Source organism: Plutella xylostella, chromosome 20 (genome assembly GCF_932276165.1).
Source record: "Plutella xylostella chromosome 20, ilPluXylo3.1, whole genome shotgun sequence".
NCBI classification, from domain to species: domain Eukaryota; kingdom Metazoa; phylum Arthropoda; class Insecta; order Lepidoptera; family Plutellidae; genus Plutella; species Plutella xylostella.
Window position 1 is genome coordinate 5857351 of NC_064000.1, and position 15291 is coordinate 5872641.

At 39.1% G+C, this 15291-nt stretch overlaps 4 protein-coding genes and 1 non-coding gene across 6 annotated transcripts; 3 read left to right on the plus strand and 2 right to left on the minus strand.

Annotated features, from left to right (window-relative positions):
- The first annotated feature begins 229 nt into the window (after window positions 1-229).
- LOC105384657 (proteasome subunit beta type-5) lies at window positions 230-3501 on the plus strand. Of its 2 annotated transcripts, XM_048628235.1 has the most exons (7): window positions 230-469; window positions 554-655; window positions 1130-1229; window positions 1637-1830; window positions 2218-2356; window positions 2833-2875; window positions 3327-3501. In XM_048628235.1, the coding sequence occupies exons 1-7, from the start codon at window positions 326-328 to the stop codon at window positions 3445-3447; spliced, it is 843 nt and encodes a 280-aa protein (XP_048484192.1). In that variant the 5' UTR covers window positions 230-325; the 3' UTR covers window positions 3448-3501. The 2 variants fall into 2 exon arrangements, with proteins under 2 accessions (XP_048484192.1, XP_011553233.3); XM_011554931.3 differs by lacking the exon at window positions 3327-3501 and having other exon boundaries at window positions 232-469; window positions 2833-3045.
- A 1781-nt stretch (window positions 3502-5282) lies between these two features.
- Window positions 5283-8279, minus strand: LOC105384658 (probable enoyl-CoA hydratase). The gene is made up of 6 exons (XM_038109361.2): window positions 8091-8279; window positions 7544-7776; window positions 7138-7288; window positions 6580-6729; window positions 6006-6203; window positions 5283-5699 (listed from the first exon to the last, which is right to left on the minus strand). The coding sequence occupies exons 1-6, from the start codon at window positions 8218-8220 to the stop codon at window positions 5554-5556; spliced, it is 1008 nt and encodes a 335-aa protein (XP_037965289.2). The 5' UTR covers window positions 8221-8279; the 3' UTR covers window positions 5283-5553.
- A 475-nt stretch (window positions 8280-8754) lies between these two features.
- LOC105384659 (derlin-1) lies at window positions 8755-13452 on the plus strand. The gene is made up of 5 exons (XM_048628253.1): window positions 8755-9143; window positions 9828-10031; window positions 10428-10576; window positions 10883-10993; window positions 11981-13452. The coding sequence occupies exons 1-5, from the start codon at window positions 8991-8993 to the stop codon at window positions 12120-12122; spliced, it is 759 nt and encodes a 252-aa protein (XP_048484210.1). The 5' UTR covers window positions 8755-8990; the 3' UTR covers window positions 12123-13452.
- Trnat-agu lies at window positions 11717-11791 on the plus strand. The gene has a single exon. It is a non-coding gene; the product is annotated as a tRNA-Thr (tRNA).
- An 80-nt stretch (window positions 13453-13532) lies between the features above and the next one.
- Window positions 13533-14820, minus strand: LOC119691735 (NADH dehydrogenase [ubiquinone] 1 beta subcomplex subunit 9). Its single transcript, XM_011554934.3, has 3 exons — window positions 14693-14820; window positions 14092-14234; window positions 13533-13782 (listed from the first exon to the last, which is right to left on the minus strand). The coding sequence occupies exons 1-3, from the start codon at window positions 14815-14817 to the stop codon at window positions 13589-13591; spliced, it is 462 nt and encodes a 153-aa protein (XP_011553236.3). The 5' UTR covers window positions 14818-14820; the 3' UTR covers window positions 13533-13588.
- Window positions 14821-15291: the final 471 nt, after the last annotated feature.

Here is a 15291-nt window from a genome sequence, read left to right on the forward strand (position 1 = left end):
ATTTTACCACTTCTGCCATCTGTTAGTAATAAATGGTAACGTATGAATGAAGACAAAAAGATTCTGCTGCTTGATAACAGATGGCAGTAATATAGATATTAAAATACGTTACTAGCGCCATCTAGAAGGTAGAAATAAAAGTCAGTAGCACAGACTGGGTTTTTCTCAGCTTGCAATACTGATGCAGTCACAGATACAGCTATTATTTGTCTCTTTGTCTGTGTTCTCTGCCTAGTCTATGCCTCAGCAGCATCTGTCAAATCGGCGTTTTGAACTTTTTGCTTGTCATCACAAAATTAAACTTTTTGCAGAATAATTCATCAAAATGGCTCTAGTAGAACTTAGTGGACTGAACCAAGCAATTAATTTGAAGCCGGCGGACGCACTAGGTTGTTTCAACAATGACGTGTTTGAATACAGCCAGAATTTCATAAACAGCACCCAGCTTGCTACTCCTCCGTTCGCAAACGTAAGTTTAGGTTATTTCCCATTAAAATCTCCTCAGATCTCTTTGTTTCCAACTTATTAAGATTATTTACTTGTCTATTTACAGCCTGTAGAAACTTTGGCTCAGTTCAACTCAAAGGATGAGACAGGAAAGGAAATCAAGATCCAGTTCGACCATGGAACCACTACTCTTGGGTTCAGATACCAGGTCAGTACACACAGCTCATGTTCTATAAGCCCTTAGAATATCTATATTCCCAAAAGTTCTTAAAATTTGTATCTGAAAGCATTTTATCATATTGCTTAGTCATTGTTTCAATAAACATACCAACACTAGAATTCATTACATTTTAATTTGTCTTCCTAGCTATTTTGGTAGCAAACACTAGCACTGGACTAGCATATCGATGATGACCACTGCATTATTTGGAATGTCTGAAGAGTTTCCCATAATTTCTTACAGCCAAATCTATTCTTACATATTTTTTCACATAATAATCCCTGAGTGCATAAGCCAATTTTTATCTAGACCATTGATATTATATTGCCGTAATCAAATGATATTGTTAGACAGAAAGAGCCCCCCCTTATCCGAACGGAGAGTAATTTGTAAAAATTGACGTTCATCAGAAAATTTTATATTTGTACGATGAATAAAAAATTTTGACTTTGACTTTGACAGGGAGGAGTCCTCCTGGCGGTGGACTCCAGAGCAACCGGCGGTCAGTTCATTGGCTCTCAGTCCATGAAGAAGATTGTAGAGATCAACGACTATTTACTTGGTAAGAAAACTCGTTTCAAATATAGTAGATTTTGGTGGACTAAGGTCTCCCACACAAAACTGTGAATTCATCACATTGCACAAACATTTCCCTCCAACTAACAGGTGTTCCATAAGAGAGAGTGTGATGTCGCGCGTGTTGCGAGCTCGCATCGCGCCAATTCACAGTTTTGTGTAGGAGCTCTTACACACAATTAAAACCACAATGTACCACAGAAAAGTTAAAACCAGGTGCATGGACCTACAGTATTTGGTAGATAGATGCATTATGTTTAGTTATTTATTTAAATAAGTATTATGTTATTTTGATAGTGCTTAAAACATCCATTTAATGTTAAATAGATGTTTTATCATCTTTGTTTTTTAAACATGTTTAGATTATTTTCAAACTCTTCATTCATTTCTCAGGAACACTGGCCGGAGGAGCAGCTGACTGCGTCTACTGGGACCAAGTGCTGGCGAAGCAATGTCGCCTCTACGAGCTTCGCAACAGGGAGCGCATCTCTGTGGCAGCTGCCAGCAAGCTGATGGCCAACATGGTTTATAACTACAAGGGCATGGGGCTGAGTATGGGAATGATGCTGGCTGGTTATGATAAGAGGGTTAGTTTTTATTTTAATTAAGATTCTCTCTGCTTAAAATGTCGTAAAAAGTCATAAAATACAGAAATAAATGGTTGATAGGTAAAAGTATTCATCATTTTAGGAACCATTTGGTAAGCTTTCTAAAGTTTCTCTGGTAATATGACATTTACAAAACTTTGTTTTTAAAATCAACTTCTAAACTCTAGGTACTTATTAAGACGTAGGTAAAACATTTGAATAAGCATGCTGAACAGATTTACCTCTACGATAGTTAAACCTCTGAATAGGTTGAGCATAAGCATCTAAGTCATTATAATAGTTAGGTTACTTATTTTCTTATTGTGTACAAATAAAGATTATTCTATCCATCTGCCATTTATTCTTACCAATATCATCTATCCCCAGGGTGCCCAGCTCTACTACGTGGACAGCGAGGGCACGCGCACGCCGGGCAAGGTGTTCTCCGTGGGCTCCGGCTCCGTGTACGCCTTCGGAGTGCTGGACTCCGGGTACAAGTGGGACCTGACTGATTTGGAGGCTCAGGGTAAGGGGGATAATGGAGTAGTTTATTCTGAATAGTAGGCGAATAGCTTGTATGAGGTTCTTTGAGTGGAACCTTTGTTTATTTTGCTTTGAGGGGTAGAAGATCTGTATGTGGCATGGAACCTTTGTACATATCCCCATATTTTCAGCTAAGCTAACTTAACTCCTGTGTGAGATGTCATGTCCCCCACATAGAAATTGTAACAGCAAACCTGGGTGTTACAATCTTCCAATAGCTGATTCTATTAAGAGTGGTGCATGAAAGGAGTCGTGCGTTCGGCGCACCTGGGTAGTCGACAACTGACGACTCTCTAATTCTGTCACCACGGTTATAAAACCTAGTCCATAGACTACTTATCTTATGTAATCCCCTTTCTTTTTCTTATGTATGTATGTGTCATTACATATAGGTATAACTTTATCGTCAAGAATGATATAACTTTACAACAAATAAATAAAAACATTTCTTTCCTCCAGAGCTCGGCCGCCGCGCGATCTACCACGCCACGCACCGCGACGCCTACTCCGGCGGTATAGTGCGCGTGTACCACATGAGCTCACAGGGCTGGGTCAACATCTCCAACGAGGATTGTTCTGAACTGCACTACAAGTACCAGGCTGAGAAGGGGCTGGAGGAATAGGTTTAGGGTTTTTTTTGTATTAAAGTAAAATAAATTTATGGTAAAATTATTGGCGTTTGTTTTCTGTACTATATGTATACGGCTGCATATTGGACGCCATTTTAGCCTGATGACATCCGCCATTTTGTTTTGAATTTAGCGCCAACTATCGGCCAATAAATCCAGCTAAAGAAAAGTAAAAATCCCTAACGAATCGTTTAGTGCACGTTCGATCAATCACACCGCCGTATTTATGGCGAATCGCAATAAAATACGTTAATCTACGTCGATAACGAGCCTGTGCAGCGGCAGCTCAGGCTACTTACCGTGTCGTATCGAGCCACTATCGTGCTACTCCGGCGGCATAGTGCGCGTGTACCACATGAGCTCACAGGGCTGGGTCAACATCTCGAATGAAGATTGTTCCGAGCTGCACTACAAGTACCAGGCTGAGAAGGGATTGGAGGAGTAAATATTGTCATAGGGTTAAGATCTTTTTTTGTATAATAAATTTATGGTAAAATTATTGGCGTTTCCATTTAGCACCGCATCGTTTATCGTCGTTCCTAAAATCTCAGATTAATAACGGCTGGACGCCATTTTAGGCTGATGACATCCGCCATTTTGTTTTGAATTTAGCGCCATCTATCGGTCAATAAAACAAGCTCAGGAAAAGTAAAAATTCCAAACGAATGCCACTTCTTCTTCTTCTTGGTGTCCTATGACCCCCCCGTGTGGCAAAGGGCAGACACAACGGTTCTCCATCTCAGTCTGTCGACGGCAGCGAGCTTCACCTCGGACCACGTCATCTCCGCGTCCTGCATCTCCGCATCGATTGAATGGCGCCAGGTTTCACGAATGCCACTACACGCGTCTTTTATCGACGCCGATAAAGTCGTATAATACGCGTTCGACCAACCGCCGCTGCCATATTTATGGAGAATCGCGATAGCAACGTATATCCACGTCGATAACGAGCCCGTGCAGTGGCAGCAGAGGCTGACCTTGTCGTATCGTGCTACTGGGGCGGCATAGTGCGCGTGTACCACATGAGCTCGCGGGGCTGGGTCAACATCTCCAACGAAGATTGTTCCGAGCTGCACTACAAGTACCAGGCTGAGAAGGGCTTGGAGGAATAGGTTTAGGGTTTTTTTTGTATTAATGTTAAATAAATTTATGGTAAAATTAGTGGCGTTTGCATTTTACACCATTATGCATAAGTCGCTTAGATCGTAAATGTAGTAAAAATTACAGCTCGACGGCATTTTAACATAGCCGCCATTTTGATTTGAATTAAGCGCCATCTATCGGTCAATAAAGACAATCTAAAGAAAAGTCAAAATCTACACCGAATACTGTTCTAAATTACACTAGGTAAAAGCAATAAGGAATGAAGATTTGAGAACCTCGTCCTTTTTTCGAAGTCGGTTAAAAATACCTACAACTAGGATACTTACCGTGTCGCATCGTGCTACTGGGCGGCATAGTGCGCGTGTACCACATGAGCTCACAGGGCTGGGTCAACATCTCCAATGAAGATTGTTCTGAGCTGCACTACAAGTACCAGGCTGAGAAGGGACTGGAGGAATAGGTGTTGTCATAGGGGATAAGTCTTTTTTGTAATGTAAAATAAATTTATGGTAAAATTATTTGCGTTTGCATTTTACACAATATAGCGTAGTTCTAGAAATGTCATGAAAATTTCAGATTAGTAACGGCAGAATATTGGACGCCATTTTGAAATGTTAGGTCGTCGCCATTTTGATTTACATTTAACGCCATCTATCGATAAATAAAAGAAAGGTTAAATTTTCAGTCATTTATTATTGGCTTCATCTTTGTTGTTTTGAAACGATATGTTGTTAATACTTATATGTAGGCTTAGGTAGCATGTAAATCGAAATTGGTATTAAGTTTTGAGCCTCTACTGTGACCTAACTATTGAAAAAGAAAGGAACGCTGTCAGCCTCGCTATAAAGGTACGATCATTGGCATTTTTGTACGGTACATGACTAGAATTACTTCAAACAATACAAAATTCGTAACAATAACTTACAGAATACTTAACAACCTAGAGGACCTCACAAGATAGCTTGCTAACACTATACAGGTTGTTGCTAAAGTGGTTTAGTAAATCAAAATGAGATAACACGTTTCTTCATTCTGAATAACTATTGTATATTTAACTGCCAATACTAGAAAATCATGTAATCAAAAGTTAATACTGATAAGAAGCATTTTTTCGCGTATTTTCAATACTAGAACCAAAGCTGTCCATAATAACAACCTGAGTCACTCGCTTTCGGCTTACCACACCACTACATCAACACCCAGTAACTACCAACAAGTCTACAACACTGGCCACCTCATTTCTTCTTATTTTCTTTGGGCGCGTTACGACACTGATGTCGATTCTGAAGTCACAAATTCTAATTTTAGAGTGTCAAAGCCTTCATTGCTTGGTTTAAAATTCGACTGTGTGATTGTCCCCGTACGTGTAATTTTTGATTGCAAAATTTCTAGTTTGACAGCTTTAAAATTAGAATTTCTGCCTTCAAAATAGCTAACACTGGCCACCTTATTTCTTCTTCTTGTCCTCACTATCGTCCTTGGGCGCGTCAGGGTCTGCGTCTATGACGGTGACCTCTTCCACGCTGTCCTCGAGCTCCCAGTCCTTCATGGGCACTTCTGTCAGCTTGTAGAACTTGCCGTGGCGACCTATGCCTGGAATCGAATGAGGATAATTAGTGTATTTACTTGAATTATGGATGTTATGCTAGTGATAGTTTGGTCTGAAACTTTCACAGCTCATTTCTAATATCCATAACAGAAACAATGGGAAAATTTCCACCGCTCCTAAAGAGAGTATTAATAGACCTTTTTTGAGTACGGGTCATTTTCGTATTGTTTCTTTCTCTGCATTTATTCGTTACGTTCATTCAATCGTGCATTTCGTTCATTCAATTAGTAATTTTGTTCATAGAATCACTCACTTTGATCATTCAATTCAATCAACCACTATCTACTAACCGCTCTGAAACTTCTGGAGTCCCTCCTTAATATCCTCAACAGCTTGTCCCAGCAGGATCTGCGCGTGCGCCTCATCACGCATGCTGTCTTCACTGTTGGGGTTCAACGTCGAGTTCACGGCTTGTAGCTTGTCCATCATGAGGGCCGCTTGCGGGAACTTCACGATCGATTTGGCTAGCTTGATGGCTTCGCCTAGTGCTGGAAATGGAAAGGGTTTTTGGAGTTACTAGCTGTGAGAGCATGTGGTATACGATGTTTTATATCCTAGCAATAAACGCGTTAGGTTTGTAAGTATATTTGTAAGTATATTTGTTAGGTACTCTTTCACAGCAAATCGAAGCTATATTTTTGAAATTTGGCATGTAAATAAGCTGGATAAATCTGGGAGTTTCCAAAATCGCCATATAGATCTGTACTGTCTGATTTAACGGGATTCAACTGGTTAAAACATAGGCTACTATCTATCCCCAAATACCCAAGCGATTTTTTTTAAACCCTCCCAGATAAAGCCAGTATGTTTTTTGATAGAGAAGTACTTATGTTCGTTGCTAGTATGTAAATACAAAGAGCATACCAGTCCCAGTAGTGGTCAGTTTAGCAGCTAACCCCTTCTCGTGCGCCTCCACGCCGGTGATCTGGCGCCCCGTGATGAGCAGGTCGAGTGCGCGGGAGAGCCCGATGAGGGCCGTCAGCCGCCGCCCGCCGAGTAGGCCTAGTGGGACTCCTGGGGAGGAGGGTGGACAGCTTTATGAATATGATATAATAGAGATTGAAGTGTATTGATAAAGACAGCTTTAATTGTAGAGTAGGGATGAAAGTGTATGTAGAGACAATTTGTAGTAGTTGCTGTGAGGTAAACTGGTGACAACTATGGTGTGATGGTGGCAACGGTGGTGATGGATGTTTTTGTGTGTGTTATGATTGTTATTTAAGACTTTTGATTTGCCATTTCATTACTGTTACAAATTTGGGATACAGTTTATAGAAAGTAATGCAGGAAGAAGATAGGTCTATCTATTGTATATCTAGAGCTACAGCAAAATGCCTTGTTATGCTTGTTCAATAATCTCAAAAAGACTGAAATACTCATTCATTTAGTCTTAAAGTCAATATTATATTCCCTGTAACTTACCAAACCTGCGACCCAGGCACCCTAAAATAGCTGTGTCTTCAATGACCCGCAGGTCGCAAGCCAGTGCCAGCTCGAACCCCTCGGCCACAGCATACCCTGAGATGGCTGCTATTGTCACCTTGTCGCACATGGGACGCCGCCGGAGTCGGGCCTGGAATTAATGGTTAATTGAGGTATGCAGGACAGAGTGTTGCCAGGATAGGCTAGCGACTAATCAGATGATGATGATTGTGGCACATAACATTTGAGGATGCATATTGTATTTTTTTCCATAACTACAAAGCTAGAAGATTTACAAACATTTAATTGAAAAACTTTAGCCTTAATGTTTATACTATGTTAGATGTGATGGTAGTGTTGATATTAATTAACAAAATAGAAAAGTAGCACATCTTAAATAACCCACCGAAGCATCGAACAGGGCATTGTAGCCTGTTTCTTCCAGCTCATCCACATCGTAGCCGGAGCAGAACGAGCCTCCTTCTCCGTGGAACACCAGCACCTTGGCCTTCTCATCCTTGTCAAACTCCTCGATGACAGCTTCAATCTCCCTCAGAGTGACGATGTCAAGACTGTTCCTCGTGATTTGACGGTCAATGTTGAGGGTTACTATTTCACCATACCTCTCGACTATAACATCTGGAAATAGCAAATATTATGTAAATCATAAATGAATTTCAAAATAGTTATAATGTGGAAAGACTATTAATCCCGGATTTTCCACAGGAAACCCTAAAAAGATACGATTTTGGCGAGCAAAAGCTAGATTATGTGAAAAAAATATAAGATCACGTACTCAAATCTACAAATATGGAAGTAAGCATGATATATTAAAGCCGTATGAAGCTTTCAAAGAGTTAAACAATATTTGTTTGAAAGAGTACAAATGTAATGAAAGTTTTCTTTAAATTTCACTATAATATACTTAATTAAAGTAGTAAACATAACCTTACTTCTAGGAATATTTTCCATTTTATTTTCCTTTTCATCTTTCTTCACTTCTTTCGAATATTGCCGACCCGCACAGATTCTTGTGAACGATAATTTACTGCAGTTAACTAATTTTCGAGCTAATAATCTCATTTTAAAAGGCAAATTATTAACTTTTTACCAATAATTCGTAATATTTTTTGACATTAAACACAACCCAACTACAACCATAAACAAACGTATCCTTAAAAGTCTGTGTGACGTATGTATCCGTAAATTTTGTTCTGTGAGCTTTAGCGTTTAGGCCGCGATTTTATTCGGTTTTTTGGAAGCTTGCACTTAGTACTTATTACTTCCATTCTGGGACATGCGTCCACGACGCCAGCGGGTGGATTGAGTGGTGCGGACGGTGGGACGCGTTTCTTTTAATATGAAAGCTGTTCATTCATCCGGCCGCCGTGGACGCGTCTTTCCGGAGTCCGAACAAGACTGTTCATATCCTCTCCTCAAACTCAATTGAGAAGAGTCATCTCACACTTCTTCACCTCCACTCACTCAATAAGAAGAGGTTAAATAAGTAAATGAAAAATAAGCGGTTGCAGAAATAAGAGATTTTTTGTAAAATATATTTGTAAATTATATTTTTGACATGGCAACCCACAAACAAAATGTCATATTGTCAAATCTAAATGTCAAAAAATCCAACCAAATCATCCTACGCTCTTGAATTTTCTGGACAAATTCTATCGGTACACGTGTACTAAACCTTATTTTATGCTATGTTTCACAACAATTACTTTTTGCTGTGATTCCTGGATCAATAGTGCATTGGTGAAGTCACTAATTTAGGCGGTTTGTGCTATTCACACTGGTGCCCTAGTGTAGTCTTCTACTTGTGTTTACCAACAGGAAAAAGCTTGAAGATGTCTGAATTTAAAGACTGGTACAACAGCGTACCGTTCTTTACCCGGTACTGGCTAACTTTCACAATAGCCTTGAGTTTAATTGGAAGATTTGGCATTATTAACTACTACTACATGATCTTGGACTTCGTGCCTCTAGTTCAGCAGTTTCAGGTAATTTATCTCATATTTATTGATGTTAGTAGTTGTTAGGTACACCTGTTGTACAATATTTGTGGATTTGGAAGAGTTAGAGGGTAGTATAGTTTAGTTGTTGTATTAATGAAAATCAACCCATTGTCTAGTTCTTTGATTGGCATTTTTGTAGTAAATGTTTATAGAGAACATAGTTTATGGCAGAAAACCCATAGGAATATTGGTTGAAACCCATTTTCTGCAGTGGCCTTTTTGGGCTTGTTGTTTGAGTCTTATCCTTAGTTTTATTAAATCATGCAACACAAATTCAATAAGTACATGTATTACCCAGCATAGATAGGAGCACATTGCTGTCCCTACTTCTTTCTGTAATATTTCAGTCCCAATTTTATACATATTCATAGAATGTTTTAGACAAGAATCCAACATTCTTGCATTGAGGTCTAGACAGACGGACCGCATTTTAACTGGATCCTGGGCCAGCTCAAAGACAAATACTCTAAATTGTAGCATTAACTAATTTAATATTTATTTGTGGCTTTATGCCATGTGTGATGAACAAAAACAAATTTGGCCAATTACTATTGTTTTAAGATACACACAATATTTATAGCTGTCTTTACAGTGGCAATTTACAGATATTTACAAGCTTACCTGGAACAAACAGACAAAAAACTAATCAAATCTTCATGTATGTTCCAGATATGGCGCCCGCTAACAGCTCTGTTCTTCTACCCGATTGGTCCATCCACCGGCTTCCACTTCCTTATCAACTGCTACTTCCTGTACAACTACTCGCAGCGGCTGGAGACGGGCATGTTCGCGGGCAAGCCGGCCGACTACTGCACCATGCTGGTGTTCAACTGGATCTGCTGCGTCATCATTGGGCTGCTTGTTAACTTGCCTGTGAGTTTTATTGTATCACTAGTAATATGTATTACTACTATAAGAGAGTCCTCTTTGTACAAATGTGGTCTTTGTTTGGTGAAGTTTATCTGGAAGAACCATTACATGAAGCACAAAAACCAGGTTCATTTGAACATCAGGGTCGTATGCATGTAACAAGCCTCCCTATCGACATATCATTCAGTAGATTTTTCAGTCAAATGTTTAGTCTTATGAATTTTATACTTCCTCCTTATCAAACAAGCCTGCTGCCTCGCGAAATCTAGAAACTAAAATAATTGAAACAGCACACTGAATCATCAGTAACTTGCTATCTCGTTCTCTCCACAGCAGCCATATGATCCAATTATTCTAATGGTGGTATTGTTCTGTAACATGCTATCCCACTCTCCACAGCTGCTAATGGACCCGATGGTGCTGTCTGTCCTGTACGTGTGGTGCCAGCTCAACAAGGACGTGGTGGTCTCGTTCTGGTTCGGGACGCGGTTCAAGGCGATGTATCTGCCGTGGGTGCTGCTCGCGTTCAACATGGTCATCAGCGGAGGGTATGTTTAAAACAAGCTTTTCACGAGTTCATATTAACTATGCTCTCAAAATAACTCAGTAAAACATATAATTTTTTAACTGAAATGTTGAAAGAAAGTATTATTGAGTCAATTTTCTATTGATACTGGAAGGAATGCAATTACTCATTGATTGACGCGTCTCCAGACCAGAAGTGTGGTCGCTCACACTTACGCCATTTGGTGCATGCATGATGCCACAAGAAACGACAAGCCTACGACAGATGCCCCCTCTACATGTCCTTGGCTGCATCCAGATTTCATCTAATTCCACATATTTGTTTGCAGCGGAGTGATGGAGCTGCTGGGCATCCTGATCGGGCACCTGTCGTTCTTCCTGCTGTTCAAGTACCCGCAGGAGTTCGGCGGCCCCGCGCTGCTCGCGCCGCCCGCCTTCCTGTGAGTACACTGAGTACACTACACGCACTGAGTGCACTCGCCACATGCCACATATACTGAGTACACTCGCCACACTGTAAGACTAAACACTGCAGTGACGCGCTAGAGTACGCGCACTGAGTACCTACACTTTCCACACACCTACACTACAGAGACGCAATACTCGCAACGCCAGCCTGCTTGTTATTGCTGATTCACACACTGGTTATTGCGAGTGTGAGTAGTCTGCGAGTAGACGTACATTGCTGAGTATGTATGTCAGATTCAAAAGTTTTGCAAATATTATACAGGGTTACAACAAGCCCAGCAATGAGTCTATCGTCTACTAAACACTCGCACTAACCAGTGTGTGAATCAGCCTTTAGTATACATTACAGTTCGACACACGTATCCTACTAATCGTCAACGTAAGGCATCATCATCATCATCATCATCATCAGCTCGTAATCTTTCCCTGCGGGACATAGGCCTCTCCCAAGCAGCGCCACAACAACACTATCCTCGGCTTTTCTCATCCAACCAAGAATAGCTATGAAGATGTAATGTAGTGCGCGGCTGTCGTGTGTGGCGCTCTGGTTATTGTTTCGCCTAATTTAATTTATTCCAAGGCCAGTCTTATCGATATAATTTTATAATGATAGCTCAAAAATATCAACGCTCGCGAAAAGGTCACTATCATCGCGCTACATGAAACTAGTCGATATTTTCGTGCACAAGTGACATGGCGCCGTGGCTTAGTTGGTTAAAGCGCCTGTCTAGTAAACAGGAGATCACGAGTTCGGAATCTCGTCGGGGCCTAGTGAGCATAGTTGCTCTCTTTTTGTATTTTTTTAATTTTCTTACATTTGTATCGTTATTATAATATGTATATTATCTTTTATTATGACATTTGTTCACTTGACTTCTTCATTATTATACACTCACATCTTTTGCCTCACAATTTTTACAAACCCACTTCGATCTAAAATTATAACCATTCGTCCACAGCAAGCAGCTGTTCCCTGACACCCGCTACATGGGCGGCTTCGGGACCGCCCCCACGGCGCGCCCAGCGCAGCCCGCCCGCCCCGGCGCCACCGTGTTCGGGGGACACGCCTGGGGCCGCGGACACACGCTCGGCGGCAACTGAACGGACCCCGAATATTACCCGGAATATTGATGCAAATGAACGGACCCCCGATTCTCGGAACAATGACGCAGGAAAAATATTTTGTTTTTAATTTCAATAGGTTCGTTTGGTATCAATGTGGCGATGGAATGATAAAAAGCATGCAGTAGGAGCTCATCAATACAGCATAGCGAACCATGAGGTCAGAGTCTTGACTCTTGACGCATTCCGCCCACGCCTCTTTATTTTATTGTACATTTGCTGGTTTTTAGGATAGATTTTCAGACAGATAGTCACAGAATTATCTTTCCTAATCGCTCTAAAGACCTATTTTATTTATTTGAGGTCGTTTGAGTTGAGTTTTTTGTTGACCGGGATTACAGGATTTTAAAGAATCATACATTATTATGGATGTTAGGTAAATAAATAAGTGAATATCTGCCTATTTATATGCAGTTATATTTTAATACAACTGCATCGTTGCATTTCTTGATTTACTCCTAAGACTACGATGCTGGTTGTTGTGTATAAGACAGACCGATAATGAAAGTATTTATTTAAATGGCGGCCCAAAATTAAAATAATTTCTTATAACTCGCCCATCCTATAAGCATCCCTGCTTTGCAGTCACCGCCAAAAGCGCATATTCTTTCTTTATACATAGTGAGAGCAGCCACTTTAGATTGGATTTTCATTTCTTTATTTAAGCGTCTTATACATAAGGTACTTATTTATTTATTTTTTAAATTAAAAACACCTGTGTTTATCAATTTTATGGGGTGTTTTTGGAAAGTTTTATATTTCACGTCTCTTTTTCTGATGATGTTATATGTAAATTCGTAGTTATGTACACGATTTAAAATAAATGTTGTAGACTAGATTGGTAATATAAATGTTGTGTCTATTACATGATGTGTATTAAGCCTATCTATCCAAATGATATTTTGTATTTATTTTTTTTACTATGTGGTTTTAAGATCATTATCTTTTCGATGTTTTAGAATAGAAATACCTACTTCTACTACATATAATATCTCCACTGTGTATTGATAAACCTGCATTTAAGAGTTTATTATTTAAATATGACTGAGTTTGCATAAATATTTTAGAAACCTTTCATGATTATGGAGATAAAATAATAAGTTTTAATAATAACTATAAAGATTACTTTTTGTTAACAGAGCAATGATCCTTTTCTATCTTCCATTATAATAAATGTTTAGAATGGAGAAAAAAGGGAAAACTAACATCTTAAAGGATGCTATACAGACTGTACTAGTCTATGATAAATGGATGAAGCTAGAATAAAATATTTGTAAAAAGTTGTATGAAATACAAAATTATCAAATACTTGTTAAGTTGTATTATTTGGTATCTAACTATTTTAAGGCCTCAATAGTTTTCTAACTTCTAAAATTACACAGCCAAAAGTAATAAACACAAATTTACTATTCATAATCAATATACATTATACACAATATCTACATTCAGTGATGGGCACTCTTAGGGTCTTCCTTTCCATACTCCTTCTCCCACATCTCAATGAACTGTTTCTTGCGTTCCTCCCGTCGCTTGAAGTACTCCGGGTATTCGGCCTTCTCGAGGGGGTGCCAGTAGTCCAGCACCCAGTCCGGGGGCTCCACTTCACGCTCAAATGCAACACCGCCGGGGCTGTATGTGACTGGAACACAACAGAAAATGTAGTGTTAGCTTTGATTCACTTTTTTTTCATAGTTGGCACGAGCCAACAACAAACATTTAAAATGGTAATTGAATTTAACTTTCTTAGGTATGGATTTTATCATTGTTTTGGTTTTATTTAGCATTTAACTTGAAGATATGGAAATAAGGGATGTCTCTATTGTCTCCTCCCATATTTATTAACTTTTATTTTTAAATAAACAGCCTCATGCTAATCCTCTTTACAATAATTAAGAGTCTGAATCCATTTATCCACTTTACCATACTTTACAGATAAATTAATGCTTACATTTCTTAGGGATTGGGTGTTGAATAAGGAAAAGCTCCTCTTCGCCAGCCTTCAGTAGTTCGGTAGCTTTTCTCATGTCCCTTATTTTAGCATTCTGGTCGAAGCGCTCTCGCATCAGAACTGCCTGGTAGCGGTACACATGACTGAAACACATCGGTCATAGAGTTGGATTAACTTGTTACTTAAATGTAATTCTTCTACTTATGTCTATTGTTATCTTTATTATGCACATTTAATTGTAGGATTGCTTTAAGTAGTAGAAGTAAGATTGATCTGGGCCTAGAGATGAGGCACAAAACGTTATAAAATGGATATTTTATGAAAAATACCAAGTCCTAAACAGCTGATTCTACTGTCAACAAGAGTATCAAAAAACTCTTTTATACAAATACTACTATGATTAAAATCGAATTTCTTACAATATCATTAAAGGTTCATGGAATTGTTTCGTTTATTAGTTAAGGATTGTATGAAAATAATCACCAGATCTGGAAAATAAACAGTAAATAGTATTGATACAAAGGAAAACAGTAGGTTACGTAACTTGCAGGAGAGGCCGGTATGTTTAGGATTTATATTTTAGATATCAAAAAAATCTTACCGTCTATCGTAATACATCTCCAAATTACGGAGAGCCTTTTTATAGAGGCTACATACTTTTCGAGCATGAGAAGCCAACCCGTACACAGGCACCTGCGCCATTTTTATTTTGAAAACTGTTTTCATAGACAAAACGTAGTGTTCTTTTCTCTATGGACAAAACAGCAAAAGTAGAAGATTATCATAGAGTAGTGTTACTAACCATAGACAAGATGAGTCTTCAGAATATTGATTCAGTAATCCATAGACTATATTATCTGATATTGTTGAACCTCGCTATCTCTGCACAAGTTATACACAGGTCACCTTGTGTTATTTCTCTAAGGTTACAAAATATCTTAACGCCATAAAGAATTATTAAATTTTTTACTGGCCAAAGTTTTTATGAAGTAGTAAAAAAGTTGTTTAGAATCACTTCATATGCACTTTAACGTTGTTCACCCTGCATGTGTTGTGTGTAGTGCGTCACATGAAAGAAACTCCAATTAAAAATTACCATTTCTTGAGGAGTTGTTTCACATTTCACACACACACACATTTTTGGTGGTGTAGTCTTTAGCAGCTGGTATTGTACAAAATACATTAAAATTATTATTAGCA

Excerpts from the sequence above, each read along its gene's own strand:
- LOC105384659 (XM_048628253.1), top strand. The coding sequence starts at position 8,991 with ATGTCTGAATTTAAAGACTGGTACAACAGCGTACCGTTCTTTACCCGG. Across the intron at positions 9,144-9,827 it reads CTCTAGTTCAGCAGTTTCAG|ATATGGCGCCCGCTAACAGC; the intron begins GTAATTTATCTC and ends TGTATGTTCCAG. Across the intron at positions 10,994-11,980 it reads CTCGCGCCGCCCGCCTTCCT|CAAGCAGCTGTTCCCTGACA; the intron begins GTGAGTACACTG and ends ATTCGTCCACAG.
- LOC105384657 (XM_048628235.1), top strand. The coding sequence starts at position 326 with ATGGCTCTAGTAGAACTTAGTGGACTGAACCAAGCAATTAATTTGAAG. Across the intron at positions 1,230-1,636 it reads GATCAACGACTATTTACTTG|GAACACTGGCCGGAGGAGCA; the intron begins GTAAGAAAACTC and ends TTCATTTCTCAG. Across the intron at positions 1,831-2,217 it reads TGGCTGGTTATGATAAGAGG|GGTGCCCAGCTCTACTACGT; the intron begins GTTAGTTTTTAT and ends ATCTATCCCCAG.
- LOC119691735 (XM_011554934.3), bottom strand. The coding sequence starts at position 14,817 with ATGAAAACAGTTTTCAAAATAAAAATGGCGCAGGTGCCTGTGTACGGG. Across the intron at positions 14,235-14,692 it reads GAGATGTATTACGATAGACG|TCATGTGTACCGCTACCAGG; the intron begins GTAAGATTTTTT and ends GATGTGTTTCAG. Across the intron at positions 13,783-14,091 it reads ACACCCAATCCCTAAGAAAT|TCACATACAGCCCCGGCGGT; the intron begins GTAAGCATTAAT and ends GTTGTGTTCCAG.
- LOC105384658 (XM_038109361.2), bottom strand. The coding sequence starts at position 8,220 with ATGAGATTATTAGCTCGAAAATTAGTTAACTGCAGTAAATTATCGTTC. Across the intron at positions 7,289-7,543 it reads ATGCCCTGTTCGATGCTTCG|GCCCGACTCCGGCGGCGTCC; the intron begins GTGGGTTATTTA and ends CATTAATTCCAG. Across the intron at positions 5,700-6,005 it reads ACTCCAGAAGTTTCAGAGCG|GCATAGGTCGCCACGGCAAG; the intron begins GTTAGTAGATAG and ends ATTCGATTCCAG.